The sequence below is a fragment of the Haplochromis burtoni genome, unplaced genomic scaffold, assembly GCF_018398535.1.
Source record: "Haplochromis burtoni strain Fernald_Lab_line unplaced genomic scaffold, NCSU_Asbu1 Contig_282, whole genome shotgun sequence".
Taxonomy (NCBI): Eukaryota; Metazoa; Chordata; class Actinopteri; order Cichliformes; family Cichlidae; genus Haplochromis; species Haplochromis burtoni.
The window spans coordinates 705,451-723,435 of record NW_024582643.1 but is presented as its reverse complement, the minus strand read 5'-3'; the positions used below and the strand labels follow the sequence as shown (position 1 = coordinate 723,435).

The 17,985-nt window shown below is 45.3% G+C and overlaps 2 protein-coding genes across 4 annotated transcripts in view; one reads left to right on the top strand and one right to left on the bottom strand.

Moving 5' to 3' along the window:
- LOC102302396 (phosphofurin acidic cluster sorting protein 1) overlaps window positions 1-4,753 on the top strand; it is a 33,667-nt gene extending 28,914 nt beyond the window's left edge. For 2 of the 3 annotated variants that reach the window (XM_042227809.1, XM_042227807.1), the window contains 6 exons: window positions 629-671; window positions 1,336-1,381; window positions 1,464-1,557; window positions 1,640-1,827; window positions 1,904-2,014; window positions 3,692-4,752. In XM_042227809.1, coding sequence (XP_042083743.1) covers window positions 629-671; window positions 1,336-1,381; window positions 1,464-1,557; window positions 1,640-1,827; window positions 1,904-2,014; window positions 3,692-3,804 — 595 coding nt within the window. In that variant the 3' untranslated portion in view covers window positions 3,805-4,752. Of the gene's footprint in view, window positions 1-628; window positions 672-1,335; window positions 1,382-1,463; window positions 1,558-1,639; window positions 1,828-1,903; window positions 2,015-3,691 lie in introns of all 3 variants that reach the window. The other variant, XM_042227808.1, reaches the window with a different exon arrangement.
- Window positions 4,754-5,911: 1,158 nt separating this feature from the next.
- LOC102297750 (sodium/calcium exchanger 1) overlaps window positions 5,912-17,985 on the bottom strand; it is a gene marked incomplete in the record, with an annotated part of 31,728 nt that continues 19,654 nt past the window's right edge. Inside the window, 7 exon segments of the mRNA XM_014339454.2 lie at window positions 5,912-6,798; window positions 8,649-8,915; window positions 9,043-9,142; window positions 10,447-10,574; window positions 10,991-11,059; window positions 14,317-14,334; window positions 16,365-16,468. Coding sequence (XP_014194940.1) covers window positions 6,422-6,798; window positions 8,649-8,915; window positions 9,043-9,142; window positions 10,447-10,574; window positions 10,991-11,059; window positions 14,317-14,334; window positions 16,365-16,468 — 1,063 coding nt within the window.

Below are 17,985 nucleotides of genomic sequence, written 5' to 3'. Positions count from 1 at the left end.
GTTTGTTGCACAAATGTAGTTTTTCTCCTTTGCTGTAAACCTCCACCACTCAAGTTCTGACCCCTGTAATGGTTCTGCCTTCGGTCTGCTTTCGATTGCTGGACACTTGGTGCCACTGAGCAAAGCCGTGTTGAAGGAAAGCGCCGCAGCACAGCTGGTACTTTGTCGCTCTGAACCCGTTTATTTGTGGTTAAAATCCTCCCAGCTGTTCAGAACAATGCGTCCCAAGCAGAAGCCACGCCATGCTGGCGGTAGAATTCAGCGTGTACCAGTGTAATAATGTTTTTCTGACAGAGCGCGACGATAACTAAATAAAAACTTGCAGTATTGCATTATTGTACATAGGTTTGAGTGTCCTTCATCTTTCTTAACTCTTACTTTTCTGTATTCTTCTGTACAGTAAGGTGAGAAACAGTATTCCTATTCTCCTGTACGTGCTGCCAATTGGCAATAAAAACCTTTGAGTCTTTAACGCACCGAGAGCTGAACGCTTCCTGTTTGCTTTTCAGTCAGGACCAAATCACAGCAGCACCCAGTGGCCATCGTAGAAACTGCAGCAAGAGAAACTTTCATTTATAACGAAACGATCTTCTCACTGTTATCGGTTTATTTTGCTCTTGCTCCACAGCCCCGACGATGACTCCTGCCAGAAGTTTCTTCCTTTTATCGGGGTAAGAAATGCTGCTGTGCTCCTGCGTGTTCCTGTATGACACATTCAACGGCAAACACGTCGGGTCACGGTATAGCAGTATAAATACAAAGACAGTGCAAAACCTTCAATTAACAGGAAGTGGTCCAAAAAAAGTCTTTAAACTGATAAATGGATTTCTTTCATAAAGTTTCACAGCGACCTGCATCAGCTTCTTTTAACTGTCTGTAAGCTGAGGATGCTGCTGGATGTTAAAGCTGGATTTCAGCTGCTCAGCAGGTCACACTTTTGGTTTTGCAATGCTTTCTACCCCCTCAGCTGTAAAAGGCTGATTGGGTGTGCTCGTCCCCCGCAGGGTGGGTGACCGGATGGTGTGGACTACCACAGGTGTATCTACTATTTTCAAACAGGTGACAGGTGTGTGCTGCAGGTGCAGTCTTTAGAACAGCATGGTTGAAAATGGTGAATGGACTGTAGCGCTTTTCTTCTCTGCTTGAGCACTGTGCTTTCAACTATCGTCTGCTGAACTAAGAGCTGATGGCAGCTTACATCTGCAGCTCTGGTTCAGCATTGATGGACCAACGTTACACCTGCCATCTGCGCTAACGTACAGCAGCAGGGACGTAAAGCATATTCTGGAGTGACAGGTATGTGACGGACATGACTGTTTGTGTGCCTGTTCTCAGCTGGTGAAGGTCGGCATCGTGGAGCAGAACTTCATGTCCACCTCAGGTATGCCTGCCCCCCCTCCCCATGCCCTTTGACCTCTGACAGCCTCTGATGTCTGTTAAATGTTCCTCTTGCTCCTCCACAGTGGACTCTGATGACATCATACTTGGATCTCCTCCCTCCCAATCAGGAGCACCGATCAACATCACCTCGACACCTCCTCCCTCCCCCTCCACCAGGTACTTCCTGCCCGCAGCTTTTTCCCAGACGAACGCCGTTCCTCTGTGATCAGAGTCGTGATCCTCCTTTTTTTCTGTGCAGCTGTCCCACAGAGGTGATGGGACTGCAGGTGGACTACTGGAGCAGCCAGGGTGGAGGAGGAGAGCGGAAGAAGGAAATCGGGATGAAGAACACGCTGAAGAGCAACTTCCGCTGTCTGCAGGTGTCGAGGCTCAGCGGAGGAGAGCTGATGAGCATGACGGTGGTGACGAAGGAGAAGAACAAGAAAGGTGAGGAAGAGGAGGATGAAGTTTGAGGTGGAGATGAAGGTGTTGATGAAGGTGATAATGAACGTGTGTTTCTCAGTCATATTTCTCAGTAAGAAGGCAAAGGAGAAGGAGGCGGAGTCAAGGAGTCAGCTGATTGAAGGAATCAGCAGGTTGATCTGTACCTCCAAACACCAACACACACTCAGAGGTGCACACACACACACACACACGCACGCACGCACGCACCGCACGCACCACGCACGCACACACACACACACAGACTTAAGAAGCCGACTTGGCATTACCTTGGCCTCCAGTAACACTGTGAGGAACCTTGGAGTCATTGTTTGACCAGGACATGTCCTTCAACGCACATATTAAACAAATATGTAAGACTGCTTTCTTCCATTTGTGCAACATCTCTAAAGTTAGAAATATCCTGTCTCAGAGTGACGCTGAAAAACTAGTTCATGCATTTATTACTTCCAGGCTGGACGACTGTAATTCATTATTATCAGGAAGTCCTAAAAACTCCCTGAAAAGCCTTCAGCTGATCCAAAATGCTGCAGCAAGAGTCCTGACAGGGACTAGAAAGAGAGAGCAATTTCTCCTGTTTTGGCTTCCTGTTAAATCCAGAATTCAAAATCCTGCTCCTCACATACAAGGTCTTAAATAATCAGGCCCCATCTTATCTTAATGACCTTGTAGTACCATATCAAGGGCTGCTCAATTAATCGAATTTTAATCTCGATTACGATCTGGGCTTTCAACGATCATTAAAAATGACTGAGCCGATTATTAGCCCCTGTGGGCCCCGTGTGGCAAATCGAGCGCACCTCTCTGCATTTCGAACACGCGTCACAACGATTAAGAGCAGCGGTCTCCAACCTTTTTTGCGCCACGGACCGGTTTATGCCCGACAATATTTTCATGGACCGGCCTTTAAGGTGTCGCGGATAAATACAACAAAATAAAACTCAGTACTCGGTACCGAAAAAAAGAAGATTTATTCATAACACACGTGAAAAGACCCAGGAAAACCGAGTAAACGATAAAAACGATAACAAAATAACGCTGAAAACCGATAAAAACCCTGAAAACTATACATTTCACACCTGAGCCTCAACTCTCGCGGCCCGGTACCAAACGACTCACGGACCGGTACCGGTCCGAGGCCCGGGGGTTGGGGACCGCTGATTAAGAGGACCCGAGGGAAGCTCGGAAAGCTAGCAGAAGTTATTTGGAGAGGAGAGTGACTGCTGTTGGTTGAAAAGAGGTAAAAAAACTTCAGTGGTGTGGAAACATTATGGGTTCGAGTCAGACGTGGATCAAGTAGACACAGTGTGTAAACTTTGCTATGGTTCAGTAGCTGCACCACAGAGCAACACTGCAAAGTTCACTAAACACAGATGTTTACATTTTTCATTTATTTCTTATATCTGCAAACATTTGCACTGTTATCAGTATTTGCACATACTTATTTTGACAATCTTTAAAGTCATTATTCAACACATTGTTATTGTTAAATAAATATCGTCAAATAATCGAGATCTCAATTTCAGTGAAAATAATCGTGATTATCATTTTTGCCATAATCGAGCAGCCCTAGTACCATATCACCCTATTAGAGCACTTCGCTCTCGCTCTGCAGGCCTACTTGTTGTTCCTAGAGTGTTTAAAAGTAGAATGGGAGGCAGAGCCTTCAGTTTTCAGGCCCCTCTTCTGTGGAACCAGCTTCCAGTTTGGATTCAGGAGACAGACACTATCTCTACTTTCAAGATTCAAACTTTACTTTCTGCTGAATCAGTTACAGTGTAGAGCACTTTGAGGTGACTTTGATTTGGCGCTGCATGACTTGAACTGAATTCCTCCTCGTGTCTCTCAGTGTCCGTCGACGGCGTGGAGTGGAATGACGTAAAGTTTTTCCAGCTGGCGGCTCAGTGGCCGACACACGTCAAACACTTTCCTGTTGGAATCTTTGGATACAACAAACCCTGACCTTGCTCGCTCTCATCGTCGTCCGGATCACATGACCTCCCTGCGGACGCATCGTGTTGAGCTGCTGGTCATGATGGGCAGTAAACCTGTAACCCCTCCTCGTCCTCTCAGTGTCAGCAGAGCAGCAGAAACCTTGTTTGCCTTTTTCTCTCACATCATGTTGGAGTAGAAATACTTGTACCTCATCAGAAGGCTTTTTATGTGATGGATGTGTCTGACACGGAGTAAGTAATGCGCACATGTTTGTCCTGTAATAATATTAATGTTAATAATAGCATCTTTTATATATGGCTCAGATGAGTTGGTTAATTAGATTTTTAAAGAGTAGTCTTTCAGTGGAACTCATTAAACTCAGAGTTTGGCCAGAGCCTCTGTTTGAAGTGACTCTGAACATTTCTGTAACAAAAACACAGAGAAAAAGATCCCAGAGGGGACAAAGGGTCCACAAAGAGACAAAAACAGCAGAGACAGCTACAAACATGCAAAACCAACGGTGTGGTGTGGCTGTTTTAACCCTGTGAGGTCTGTCATCAAAGGTGCGAACAGCCAGGAACCCTTAGAGAAAGCTTTGTTGGAAAAGCTTGAATAGTTTTATATTCATGTCAGTTACAATTACATAAACTTTATTTTGTGTCTTCAGAGAACTTTTTAACAAACAAAACCAAAAGTTTCACATTCTGATTCCTCAGAGAGCTAATGGTCATATAGAACCAACAGTCCTCAAAGCTCAGCCTTTAACCTTGTGTCATCGATGTTTGTGTTTTTTTCCGATGTTTGTGTTAGCAGTTTGTCATACAGTAGAGCTTTAACCCTTCACAGGGACGTTGGTTTTGTAAAATATCAATAAATACACCTGAAATTGTTGCTTTTCTCTTACCTGAGCTCCCTAACTGTGAGCTATCGATGCACCTGTCAGGTTTACATCGCAGCCCTCGTTTAGTGTAACGCATGTATAATATTGTAGTATCATTTATAATGTTCTGCTCTTTGCTGACATGAAATTGATGCCTTGGATTTGAGCAGACATTTCTGTGATCCAGTCAAAGAGGAGAACGATTTACTGACACTCTACTTTAATACTTGAAACAAAGACACTGCATTATGAAGACGCAACTAATGTTTACATCACCCAAGCAGCCAATCACATGACAGAATTTTGTCTTTGCTAACAGATTTCTGTCATCGGTGTAGGAACTCACACTCAAGCATACATCGTTATTTCCTCAGTGTTTGACTCCACTGAAGCAGCAGCTCAGGTCCAACTCAAGCCAGCTGCTGTTCACAGCATCTCTGATTAAACTCTCCCTTTATTCAAACTCAGTGCAGATATTAATGTAGGTGCAACACTACCCTCCGAGTCACCTAAAACACTAAAAGTCACTCTGGTTCTCCTTAATCACCACGGCTACTCATGATGTGGTTTAAAGTCCATGCACGTCAAAATTAAATAGTTTACATTAGACATAGCTGAAAGGTTCGGATGGATTTTTTACATGGTTGGGAGGTATGTGAGAATGAATGTAGTCACCATTGCTCAGCAGCCAGAGAACAGTTCAATATGGACACCAGAGTCAGTCAGTTTCAGTTCTCAGGGTTCCACTAGAACCTTCAGGGATCCTTCACAGCAGAAGAGAGTCCATCGGGTACTGTCGGAGCCTTTAGAAAGCCATCAAAGAGGTTTTGAGCCTCTCACTGAGGGTTTGCAACCATGTGACGCTTACTTGTCTGCCATTTTGGATCATGGTGATACTGTAGAATCAGGTGAATAGTACTCAGGTCACACAGGCCTAGAGAGCGGCTGCAACCATCTGTTTGTGTGGGAAACAGCAGTATTATACCACTGGTTGTAAGTTGTTGCTGGAGGCTGATGGCAGTTGTCGTGGTCTTATTACTTTAAAGGCAAACTTTCTGAACTTCCAGTGGGTGTTGCTGGGAATTTGCAAGGATTTGAAGACAAATGTGAAAAACTACATTTCCCCATGGCAACCTGGTAGCAACCAAAGCAATCACTCTGAGTTTTCTGGTGCAAACCTTTTTTTGCATCTAATTTCACCCAGTGAGAGGCAGAAATCACCAGCAACCACTGCAAATCAGTCAGGAAATAGACATTTTCCCACAGCAACCAGTGGTTGTATCACGTCTAATATGGCAGACAGCTCTTGAGCAATGTGCACATGGCGTCACATGAGAAACTTCTGTACCTTTAGTAGAACCTTAAAGAACTCCGATATTCAGAGATAGGTGAAAAAAGAACAAACAAAACTTGTTAGAAACCTGTTGAAATGTTCATCAATCTAAACTTTCAGACAAGTAACAAATTATAGAAACTGCTAAGTCACTAGATTTTATTCAAACCCTTAAAAAAGCCACCCAGTATGATTGTAACCCCAACCCATTCAAGATGCTTTTTAAAATGTATTTTATTTTGTTTTATGTGCTCTGTCCCTGTTCATGATCATGATCGTGAAGAATGTGAACTGAACTACAGCGAATCCATTCAGGTCAATCCCTCTTATAACCTTTAGATATGCAGCAAATGTTTGACAATAGCCCACTGGTATATGCAGCAACCTAGAATCCAACAGAAAAGTCCTGAAGAGGGTCTGGAGTGGCACTGTTAGAAGCCCTTTACATGGCAGTAGGCTTCCAGGGAGGAGAAGACGATGTACATTAACCACAGGCTGAAGAACAAGCAAGTGGTGAGGATCTTTGGGATACGGGGTCCACCTAGCTCCCCGCCAATCTCCGGTCGGCGGCGGTAGATGAGCACAGCGATGCAGATAAAGGCGAAGATGGTGAAGAGTGTGACGGAGAAGGCCAGTGTGCCAGGGCTGACCTTGAACTCCTGACCTTGGGTGTAGTGGTAGACAGCAGCGATTGACCAGGCCACGCCAATACCTAGGAAGACATTGACGGCGTTGCTCCCCGTCACATTTCCAATGGAGGCATCGGCATATTGGTCCTGAATGGCTGCCACCTTACTGGCAAAGGTGTCTGATGATGAGAAAGTGGAGAGAAGATATGTTTGAGATAAAAAGGGCTTGATGCATGCTCAATCATCCAGTTAAAGAAATTCCCCAAAATTAATTCTGTTCATCTGGCTGTACAGAAGATACATAAAGGGCTATGCCTTTAAGACCAATTGTCTGTATGATCAACTCAGTCACCTATAACATCTCTAAGTTTCTGGCTTTGACCTTCAACCCTGCAGCTCTGAACACCACATCCAGAACACTTTGGATTTTGTTGAGAAGTTGAGAGATGTCATCATGGAGGCAGATGAAACCATGGTCTCGTACGACGTTACATCTCTCTTCACTTGCATCCCAGTCACGGATGTGTTGGAGGTAGTTCGTAAGAGATTAGAGGATGACCGCTCTCAGCATCGACCAAGTGTGTTTGAACTGTGTCTTCATTCCACCTACTTCACATACAAGGGTCAGTCCTACAGGCAGAAACATGGGTGCCATGGGCTCCCCAGTTTCACCCATCGTGGCCAATTTGTACATGGAGGAAGTGGAAAAGAGGGCTTTGCTATCCTACCCTGGAACACCACCAATCCATTGGATGTGGATGACACCTGGGTGAAAATCAAATCTTAGGACGTACGACAATTCATGGATCACATTAACTCTGTGGATCACATTAACACATCAGATTCACCAGGGAGGATATGAACAGTGGCAGGTTAGCCTTCTTAGACTGTGAGATTTCCATCAGTAATGGGGGACATCTACAAGCTGACGTGTACCGTAAACCTGCACATACGGATCAGTATCTAAGGTTTGACTCTCATCATCCACTGGAGCACAAACTGGGCGTCATCAGGACGCTACAACACAGAGCGAACACCATCCCCACTGACACAGCAGCCAGGGAGGCAGAAGAACATCAAGAAGGCCCTGAGTAAATGTGGTTATCCCAGCTGGACTTTTGTCAAAGCTGGAAAGGCACCTAAAGAAAGCTCCAGCTGATCCAGGAGAGAAGGACAACCGCTGCCCAAGCGAAAACCTGTAGTGATCCCGTACGTGTCAGGAGTATCGGAGCAGCTGAGAGCATTTTTTCTAAACACCGGGTCTCTGTGGCTTTTAAACCCCAAAACACGCTGCGCCAAAACTGGTCCACCCCAAGGATCGGGTCCCCGACACAAACAGAGTAACATGTGTACGCTGTTAAGTGCAGGAGGACTGGCAGGATTTATACATCGGGGAAACCAAACAACCTCTGGCTACAACACAGAAGAGCCACCTCGTCAGGCCAGGACTCTGCAGTCTATTCTACACCTACAGGCCAGTGGACACTCTTTCAATGATGAGGATGTAACATCCTGGACAGGGAGGAACGCTGGTTTGAGGGCGGAGTCAAGGAGGCCGTTTATGTGAAAAGGGAAAGACCACCTCTGAATCAAGGAGGGGGCCTAAGGGTTCATCCTTCGCCATCTTACAATGCTGTGATTGCAGCCATTCCCCAACTCTCTGTGAATGGGACTCATGGCCATTGGTCAGTGGTTGTTGATCAGTGGTCATGAGAATTTGCATAATTAAGATTAAGGAACTGACCTCCCAGCCCATGGTTCCTCAGTGGGCTGGTTTCAGTCATTATGCAAATGCCCTGTTTATAAGATTGAAACCTGAGACTGAAGGAGTCACCTGATGATGATGAAACGTTTCTCCCACTGAAAACGTCCAGATGAACAGAATCAGAACCTTTTGGGTTTTCATACAGATAGTTCTGATTTAATGTGCTGTTGTTTGTTTGCTGTAATGTTTTTATTAGGATTTGCCTTGGACAAAATCTGAAGGACTGAAAGTCCTAGTAAAGAAAACGAGATGTTTGTATTAGACCTGGTACAGAAGTGCCCAAAGCGACGAACACCACAGCGGTGACTGAGTCTTTGAGGCCCACGGTGCAGCCGAAATGCGACGCCAGGTCTCCGATCACTGCCGTCAACATGCCTATGACAGTGATGGAGACAACAAAACAGGCCCAACCATTCCAGTAGTCTGTAGGAGGAACGAAGGCGAACAGAAGCTTCCAAAAAATGGTGAGGAAGTGCATGACGTAGTCAAAACAAGAGGGCAGCTTCTCCTCTCCACATTCATCATCATCGCCTGAGGAGAGCAGAGCCAGGAATCAGTTTTAAAGCTTGGCTTGGGTACAGACTGGTAGCCCTTAATCAGGGCTTATATTAATGTTGGTTTTCATACCTGAAGAAGGACAGTTAGAGTTAGTTCATACCTGAGCTGACTGTGATGGCCTCCACAAACTGCTCCCTCCAGCTGTTGGTCCCAATCAGCAGAGCCAGGTTGGTCTTCTTAATGAGTTTATCTACTGTACTCTGAAACACATCCAGGAAACATCTAATGTCACCTTCACTGCCCTGCTGACCATTTTGAAAATCAGCCACCTCACTTTAGCTTTTTCTATCTGATGCTGAATTCTCAGCATTCATTTCAGACGATGACAGCATCTGAAGTTCAGTCTGAAACAGTCGCCCTGCCTGACGTGTAGAAGATAGCTGATGAAAGCCTGCTTCAGATGTTCTCTCACTATCGGAAATTCTTCAGTTTCTGAGAGCATCATGCAAGGGAAGAGCGGACAGGAAGCAGGACCCAGAACCCATCGTGATCATTTCAGGCTCAGTCCGACTTGTGCCTTTCTATTACAGACTCTTTCAGGCTAAGGACTGTTTATAGACCAGTCTGAATGTGGTGAACATCTGCATCTGACATAAAACTCCAGCTCTGAATGTTTCTCCACTGTTCAGCGGTCAAGGCAGCATATTCTGCCTTTAAGGGCCTAAAGACGCTTCAAGCAGACATCAAGAAGAAGTCTTCATTTTGCTAACTCACCACTAGCTACAATGTTGCAGGTGAACAGTGTCGGATCAGGGTGCAGAACCTTAAGCTTAACAAGTATAGCTTCACAAACCAGACGCCATTAGGTTTCAAAGAAAATCTCTTATATGCATTTGACCATTTAGCCATTTATGTAGGACATACTGATGAAAATCCCACATAAAAGGCTAGAAATGCCAGATGCTCCAGCTATTCACGTTCCTCCTGGTTTAATGATGCAACTAAATGTCCGTTCAGTAACTCTGAAGGTAAAGCCATCAGCTCGACTCAATTCAAAGGGAACAAAGTCAACATACTAGTCTTTCAGGTCACAGTCCAACATGCTATGTGGTAGGAGTGATGTATAAAATGTAAAGACAGTGTAGGGATTGGGCTTCCTTGATGTTGGCAGGTGCATTTCTGAACTATCCGTTAATCTATGAGAGAGTTTTGGAGTGTCCTTTAGATCCGACTCGTCAGGCTAGTTCAGACTAAAGGACCTTTTTCTAATCACTGTTAGAGGAAGTCTCCTTTTTTATGTGTGCCCACATTGCAGGAACTATGTGGGAAAGTCCTTAGAATTCAGTTTTTGGGGGTCATGGTACTCCCTTTCAATTAGTTATGTTAAAAACAGTTAGCGTTGAACATTTGAGGATTTTGTTGTTTTGTTAGTGGTACAAACAACAAAGTCCTGGTTGATCTCTTGGTGCTCTCTGATGCAGAGTGGCCATCAGAGCTCCTCAGAACAGTTTGGTCTGAAAGGGGCTTACATATTTCCCACTAACCCAAGAGAAACGTCTCCTACCTTGAACTCATACGACTCCTCGATGATCACCTCCAGTTTGACGTGTTCGCCCAGCATTGGCCTGCCCATCTCTGCAATCCTCCGCTCTTCTTCTTCTTTCTTTGTCAAAGGCTCCTCAGCCCCGTCCTCTGAATCAGAGAGGAAACATTAGGTTGTAGAGTCAACAAAAATATTAAGATTCATTTACCTTATTATGTGAGAGAGCAGCTATTTATAAATATGCCTATTCTTGATACAGAAGCCAATATCTGTCACTTTATTTCTAATGGGGTTGAGTCGTTTTTTGAGAGAGATGGTTGAATTGCTCTCAGTTCTCATTAAAGATTTCCCAAGAAGACGTCTAAACCCTGACAGTGAAGAAATGTTGGCCAGTCAAAAGCCCACAATCAATAACACGAGTTTTCTCAAAGCTCAGCTCTCATTGATACCCGTGTACATATGAGCGTTGCCTGTCCTGATCAGAGCTACGAAAATAAATGATCATAATGGTTCGTTTGACACTGTGATAAAAGTTAGCACAGTAAAAGATAGATGATGGGCAAACCTGCGATGCTGCTGATGTTGGAGGGGACGGGGTGCTCTCGTCCCTGGACCTTCCTGTAGATGTCTCTGCCTGAACAGGTGAACAGAAACTGAAACCAGAACAGGGCTGAATCATCACAGCCTGTATCCAGCACCAAGCTGACGGCTTGTGTGTTTAATGTGCGTCTGTTCAGAGGGACAGAATCTGTAAGTCTGTGAAATGTCAGAGGTGTTTTTGTTTAGTAATAGACTTCAAAAATCGGGATGAAACGTGTGTGTTTGCTGTTCAATCTGGATTTATGTTCGTGTGATGCTTTTCATTAACGAAGGTTAGTTATCATTCAACCAGTGCAGGTTAGTTAAAAGGTTAGCTTGATGTCTCTTTACCTCGGCTCATGTGGGAGATGTGGAGACTTAATTTTACTGGATGGTAACTGTGCGCTCGGTCCACAAACAGCATTTTGCAGCTGTGAGCACGTGAACAGTGACAGGCTTACTTCTTTTGTACACAGTCTATGATCGCACCATGGGGCTAGCATCGTAGCAGTGTTCGCCTAGGCTGGCTGTGCTGAGCAATATAAAGGGTGTGCTTTACCATCAGCACATGCTGGGGGGCGGGGTTACACCCACTCTGCTTACACGAGCAGAACACTGACGCTCACACCTGCAGCTCCTCCTCAGGTGGGCATTCAGGTGGAGGGTTGAGCGTTAGACTAAGGGACAGTTACAGAGGTCATGTGACGCTAACAGGAAGCAGCGAGGAGTGAAAACAAATCCTGTCTGCTGACGGCAGTATTATTTGATGTTTTTAAAATATTGATGAGCTGTGCTGCTCTCTGAACTGAAATAATAATAACAGTAATAAAATGACCTCCCTGAGCCTGGTTCTGCTGGAGGTTTCTTCCTGTTAAAGGGAGTTTTTCCTTCCCACTGTCGCCAAAGTGCTGCTCATAGGGGGTCATATGATTGTTGGGTTTTCCTCTGTATCTATGAAGCGCCTTGAGGCGACTTTTCTTGTGATTTGGCGCTATATAAATAAAATTGAATTGAGTCTGAGATTTAATTTAATGCTGTTTAAGACTTTTTTAGTAAACGTTTGTGAGAACCTGCAGAGAGTCTGATTAAATGATCCCTCTTTTATTCTGAAGGTCTTACCTTCAAACATTCACATTAATGATCACACTGACGATTCAGCATCTCAGAGCGCTGAGGACCTGTTTGTGCGTATCTGAGCATGCTCAGTTTGGTTAGAAATAACCTTCCTTGTCTCACAATTTTAAGGCTTCCGGAAACCTCCAGATGTTTCCTAGTCAGGAAAGAGTCTTCTCTTCACTGATTGGCTCAAAACAGGTGATTTTTTGGCACAATAACAGGCTCTAAAGCTCACGTGTTGTCTGTACACTGTAGAAATGGTGACATCAGCATCAGCCGCTGATCTGAGGCGTCCACCTGATGGCCGCCTGATTGGTTTTTGTGTGACTATATTTAGATAAGAGGGCGGAGTCATAAGGTTAGTTAATGGCAGCGAGGTTTTTGGGTTGTTACAGTAACTAGAAGTAACTACAGTAGTTAGAAATTCGAAGGCCAGGTTTTGCTGTGAGCGAGTCTGAGACAGTTTCTGCTCAGATTTCATGTTGGACACTCTGAAGGTTCCTCGGGGAAGCGTTTGATCAAAGGTTAATGGATCTTAGAGAAATTTCTGCCAATCACAAGCTGTGAGGAGCACACGTGTTGTCAAAGTGGTGAGGTGCGAAGCCGCCGTTTCCTGCAGGTTTCCCATCATCTCCCAGGTTTAAGTCCTTCTTTAAACGTCTGTCATCGCTGCCTTGGAGAAGCAGCTGAAGGTTCAGACTGACACAGAGACGGAGCCTGAAGTTGTCGGGAGCTCACGTCACAGAATTTCAAGCTTGGCGATTGGATGGTGAAATGAACTCTGGGAGTTTGAGGCGGATGAGTGTAAATGACCCCAGAGAGGATCGCTGTTTGAGGGAAAGCTGAATGGGATCGTTCCTGCAGGAACCACGGAGGTCACGCCTTCACAGAACTGAATGAATGTCTTTCCAGATGTTTTCATCTGTATTGTGTCTCAGCTAGGACACAATACCAAAGACAGGCTCTCATTTAGCAAACAGCCATTGCCCTCTCATCCCACTGTGTCTGACGCTGCCTGTGTCTAATCCTTATGTGAAAGATAAGTCCTGACATCGGGTTTCTCCTGTTATCCCTCACTCATTAGCTTCAGGAACTAAAAACCTGCATGGTCAGGTTCAGGGAAAGCTTGTGATTGGACCAAAACATCGCTTTGCATCAGGAAACTGCTCGTTCTGCACTGAGAGCATGTCTCACGCTCAGCCGGAAGTCTGGAAACAGCCGGCCTGACAGTCACACCTGCTCTTCCAGCTGCTTTGGGATGATGATTTTTTAAATACTCGCTGATGTGTTTGACTTAAAATGTTATTTACTATAATTTCTCTTCTATTTCCACCAACTTCATTAAAGTTGAGACGCTCTGTGGCTCGGCGAAATAACAGGAACGATGGTGTTGCAGCGTGCCGATGGACGCCATGTTTAAATTACCCTGAGCTTCTTCCCCTGCGTGATGCCCTGAAAGAAAACATAACAAGAGGTGCGCTGGTGCTGTTTCATCTGTGATCACGATGACGCACAGAACGGGTCAGGGCATTTCAAATGCTGAGCATAGCCTGTACGTAAAAGATGGACTCCAATTCTGAAGCCACTTTTCAGTTATTTATTTGTAAAAAATGTCTGGAGTCATGTATGATGTTCGTTCCACTTCTCACGTGTGCACCACTTTGTGTTGGTCTTTCACCTGGAATTCCAATAACATTGATTCATGTTTGTGGCTGTAATGTGACAAAATGTGGGAAAGTTCAAGGGGCCCAATACTTTTGCAAGCCGCTGTAGCTAGGTCCACTCTGTGGCGGCGTTCAGGACGCATGCAGTCACATGACCAGCTCTACGCGGGATATGCCAATCACCCGTCGCACGTTGGTGACCACAGTGAAACACAAACGCTTCTCGGGCCTGGTGGAGCAGCGGGAACGGGCTTTGGTCTGTTTGTAAATCTGAGATTCGGGGCTTCGTCTCAGGCGCCCGACGTTTAAAGGTGATGAATGAGAGTCACGTGAAGAGCTTACAAGACGCCGCTACCATCGTACACGTTGCTTTAAGTGTTGACACACTTTGAAAGCCAACATTTACACCACTGACAGGTGTCTTACCATACAGCTGTTTGTCTATCAAAAAGTCACAAAAAGCACAAATTAACACACACATACAGTGAATGCTCACATGTCAGATATCGTCTCACTGCTGGCTTTCACCTACCTGTCTTAACGAATCCACCTGAAAGGACAGCAAGTACGAAACAGGAAGTCAGAGTTAGTCATTTGGTTTTGTGGCAATTCTTAGAAATCATGAAAGCGACACACATAAACGGTTTGCAGACAGGAAGGGGACAAAGAAAGCGGCTTACCGACTTCCTGAAGCAACACAGCTGAAGAGAAGAAAGAGACGAGAGAGACATGAAGCAGAAGTGACATCAGAAGGTCTCTGTTTGACACACCCGTCCTCAATCTGGACTTCATGCTGCTGAACGAACGCGTGACAAACGTGACGCCAACGACGGTTCGAGCGGTGGTCAGCTGTTAGTTTACTGTTACATCTAACACAAATTTAAAGTGTGCGATTATCACGGACACGTGCAGGTTTCATATGAGAGTCCAGCCTGAATGGACCTGACCCGTCCTCCCCAACCTGCCAGCATCACAGCTCGACCGGACACATCCGCATCTGTCCACACCTGGACCAACAAGGAAGCGAGAATCTCTCTCCTAGCCTCTCCGGGACTAAGATAAGACGAACTAGCATGTTCTAGTGAGGCGAACTGGGCGAAGACACAAACTCCACAAAAACCACCTGAAAACCCAGTGAAACACCCAGGCTGCCTCAGTACACTCAGGGAAATGAAAGTGGGCGGTTGTTACGTTTAAAAGATTCAAACTGGAAATCTGAACAAAATAACTTCCTGTTTCTGTGGTGACCATAATTCCAAAGATTTGAGACCACGGGAAAATCACTGGAGTTATAAGAGGCAGACGACCACACAGACGACGTGTATGCTATCGCTCTTTATTGTGGTTTAACCTGTCAGAGACAAAAACGTGCAGAAAGTTGTGTATCGAGCCTTGTGATCAGAACCTTCCTGCTGTTTTTAAGCCTGGACTGACAGCTCAGTGGCACAGCGGTTACCACTGTTGCCTCACAGCAAGAAGGTCCTGTGGTCAAATCCACAATCTGGCCGAGTTTGCAGTGGGTACTCTGACTTCCTCCCACAACTGAAAAGTTAGGTTAGTTGGTGTTTCTAAATTACCTGTGATTGCAAATGGTTGTCTGTCTCTCTGTGTTAGCCCCGCGACAGAATGGTGACCTATCCAGGGTTTGCCCCGCCTCTCGCCCTATCACGTCCGGATAGGCCCCGGTAACCCTGGTAAAAGTGTTTTTACGTTAAGTGGCCCTCGAGGCTTGGAGTTGGACACCCCTGGTCTAGAATTTGTTGAACACTCTAAAAAATTAAGTCTTTAAATGAACTTAATGAAAAGGATTTCTACATTAATAAATGGCTTTCTGTCAGCATTAGGCATTTTTTTCAGACTAACATCATTTTCATGGGTTGGATCAACTTAAATAAATTAAGTTAGACTCAACTGCAGGAAATAAGTTGATCCAACTCCATTAAGTTATAATAACAGCATTGCATAATGCTAAAATAAAGCAATTTAATAACATGAAAATTATTTCCATTATTTGTTCATGTTATTCAATTCAGTCCAAAGGAGTTTATTTAAAAATCACAAATCGCCACAGCAGTCGCCTCAAGTTAAAGACCCTGCAATGAAACCCCAACAATCATATGACCCCCTATGAGCAGCACTTTGGCGACAGTGGGAAGGAAAAACTTCCTTTGAACAGGAAGAAACCTCCAGCAGAACCAGGCTCAGGGAGGGGCGGGGCCATCCAAGAGCTGTTAAACGCCACAGGTGACCTGACTACACGTGCCTTCACATCACAAACCCGACGAGAAGAAAAAGCGACACCGGGTGTTCGCCATAAACGTCTGAGTGAACGGCAACAATACTGTGTGAAGATTTCTATGAACCCGGAGAAAAGAATCAACGCATTGATTTTGTTGTCGCCTTATATATCGATAAAGTTGACTCAAACTGTCCTAGCACCTCTCAGCACTGATAATTCAGTCTGGACCAATAGGACGCCAGCTGAGGGCAAAGGAGTGACAGCAGCAAAGACAAACTCCACAAAGACAGGCAAAGGAGGACAGGTCAGAGGTCGTCAGAGGTTAAGGTGCCCGTCCACACCTGTCCATCTCCTCCTGTTCCAGTACGGCTCCTGCAGCTCTACGTAGAAGCTGGCATTCTTATCATACTCCTCGTGATCGATTATTTTAATGGCTATGATCTTCCTGTGGGGGGAGGGGGGTCAGAGGTCAAGGGTCATGCATTAGTTCACACACACACAAACACAGACACCTTGTCTGCCTGCTGGGATGCAAAAACATGATTAGCTCAGATTATTAAAGGATGAGCTCAACTCAAACTTCCCTGCACTCGTTATGACATTAAACACCACATCAACAGGGCTGACTGAGGTCAAAGGTTATCAGTGATATAGAAGGGGTCAGGGTACAGGAAGGCGACACCCCCCCACCTTTCCTCTCACTCATCTCCAGCAGCCGAGGCTCTCCGATCTCCAGGAAGAAGTTCTTGTTCTTCTCGTACTCTTCGTCATCGATTATATTTATCCGAATGGTTTTGCTGAAACAGAGAAAAGCCGGAAAGAGAGTTTGCAGAAGGAGAAGCGTGCAGAAGCCCGAGACACGGCAAAAGGAGAAACACGGCGGGCAGAGGGAGACGCCGCCGACCTTTACACACACACCGCGTGACCTCGTGTTTCTGTTCGCCAACACCGCTTCGTACGAACGTTATGTGCGCAGCTCTCTGAGCTCCAACCCTAAACCAGGCCAGTACTATGCTTAATATTTGTGACTCCAGGAAATCAAATCTGAGTTGTTCAGGTGAGGCAGCAGAGTTAGGAGTGTGAGGACGCACAGAAGAGAGTCAGTCATTTCTGAATTTCATGTGAAACACAGAGAAGACGAGAGGACGGCGAGGAGATCTCATGATGACACAGTTTGTTTGTTCGGTGTTGGAGGCGGAGCTGGAGGCTACAGCAGGCCGTGTGTGTGTGTGAATGGAAACTGCATCCACTCCCATGTTTATTTAATGTGAGCAGATTGATGCTTTGGGGCTTTCTCAGTGATCCAAGGACACGGTTTGTTTGGTGTCACAGTTTCAGGACACTTTCAGCTTTGTGGATGTTTGAGTTTCAGTTTTATTCATCCAAAGAATCTGTAAATAAAATAAAAGCAATAAAAGAACCAAAGAACTCACAGACAAAAGAGCTGATTTAAAACCAGTAAAGTGTAAATCATCATCAAACTTATCTGCAAAGACAGAAGGTTGTTTGGGATCAGCGAGGATGACTTAGATCTCACTTTGTGCCGATTCATTATTATTTAACTTTTAAGTCATCTTTGAAGAACCTGATAATGCAGATTACAGTTACTGCTGCTCATTTTAATACTCGTCTGTTTGTTTCCACCTCGAGTATATTTAGTGCTGGTTACAGATCGACCATGTTACCATGGAAGGAGTGCCCAGGTGATTCTCAGGTGGAGGTAAATCTCACAGCACCAGAGGAGCACCTTCTGTTCCCTATAGCAGGAACACGAGACTCTAAAAAGTCCCATCAGAAGGAAACAGCTGGAAGGACAGCTGGACAGGAAAGGACGGGACAAACGTGGACACTATCTGAACCCGCCCGGCCGAGACTCTCTGCCGTAAAGCTACAACCACACTCACAGCTTTGCCGTAAACCAAAGAACGCGCAGAGACTCGGACGTCCACGGCGCGTCCTCAG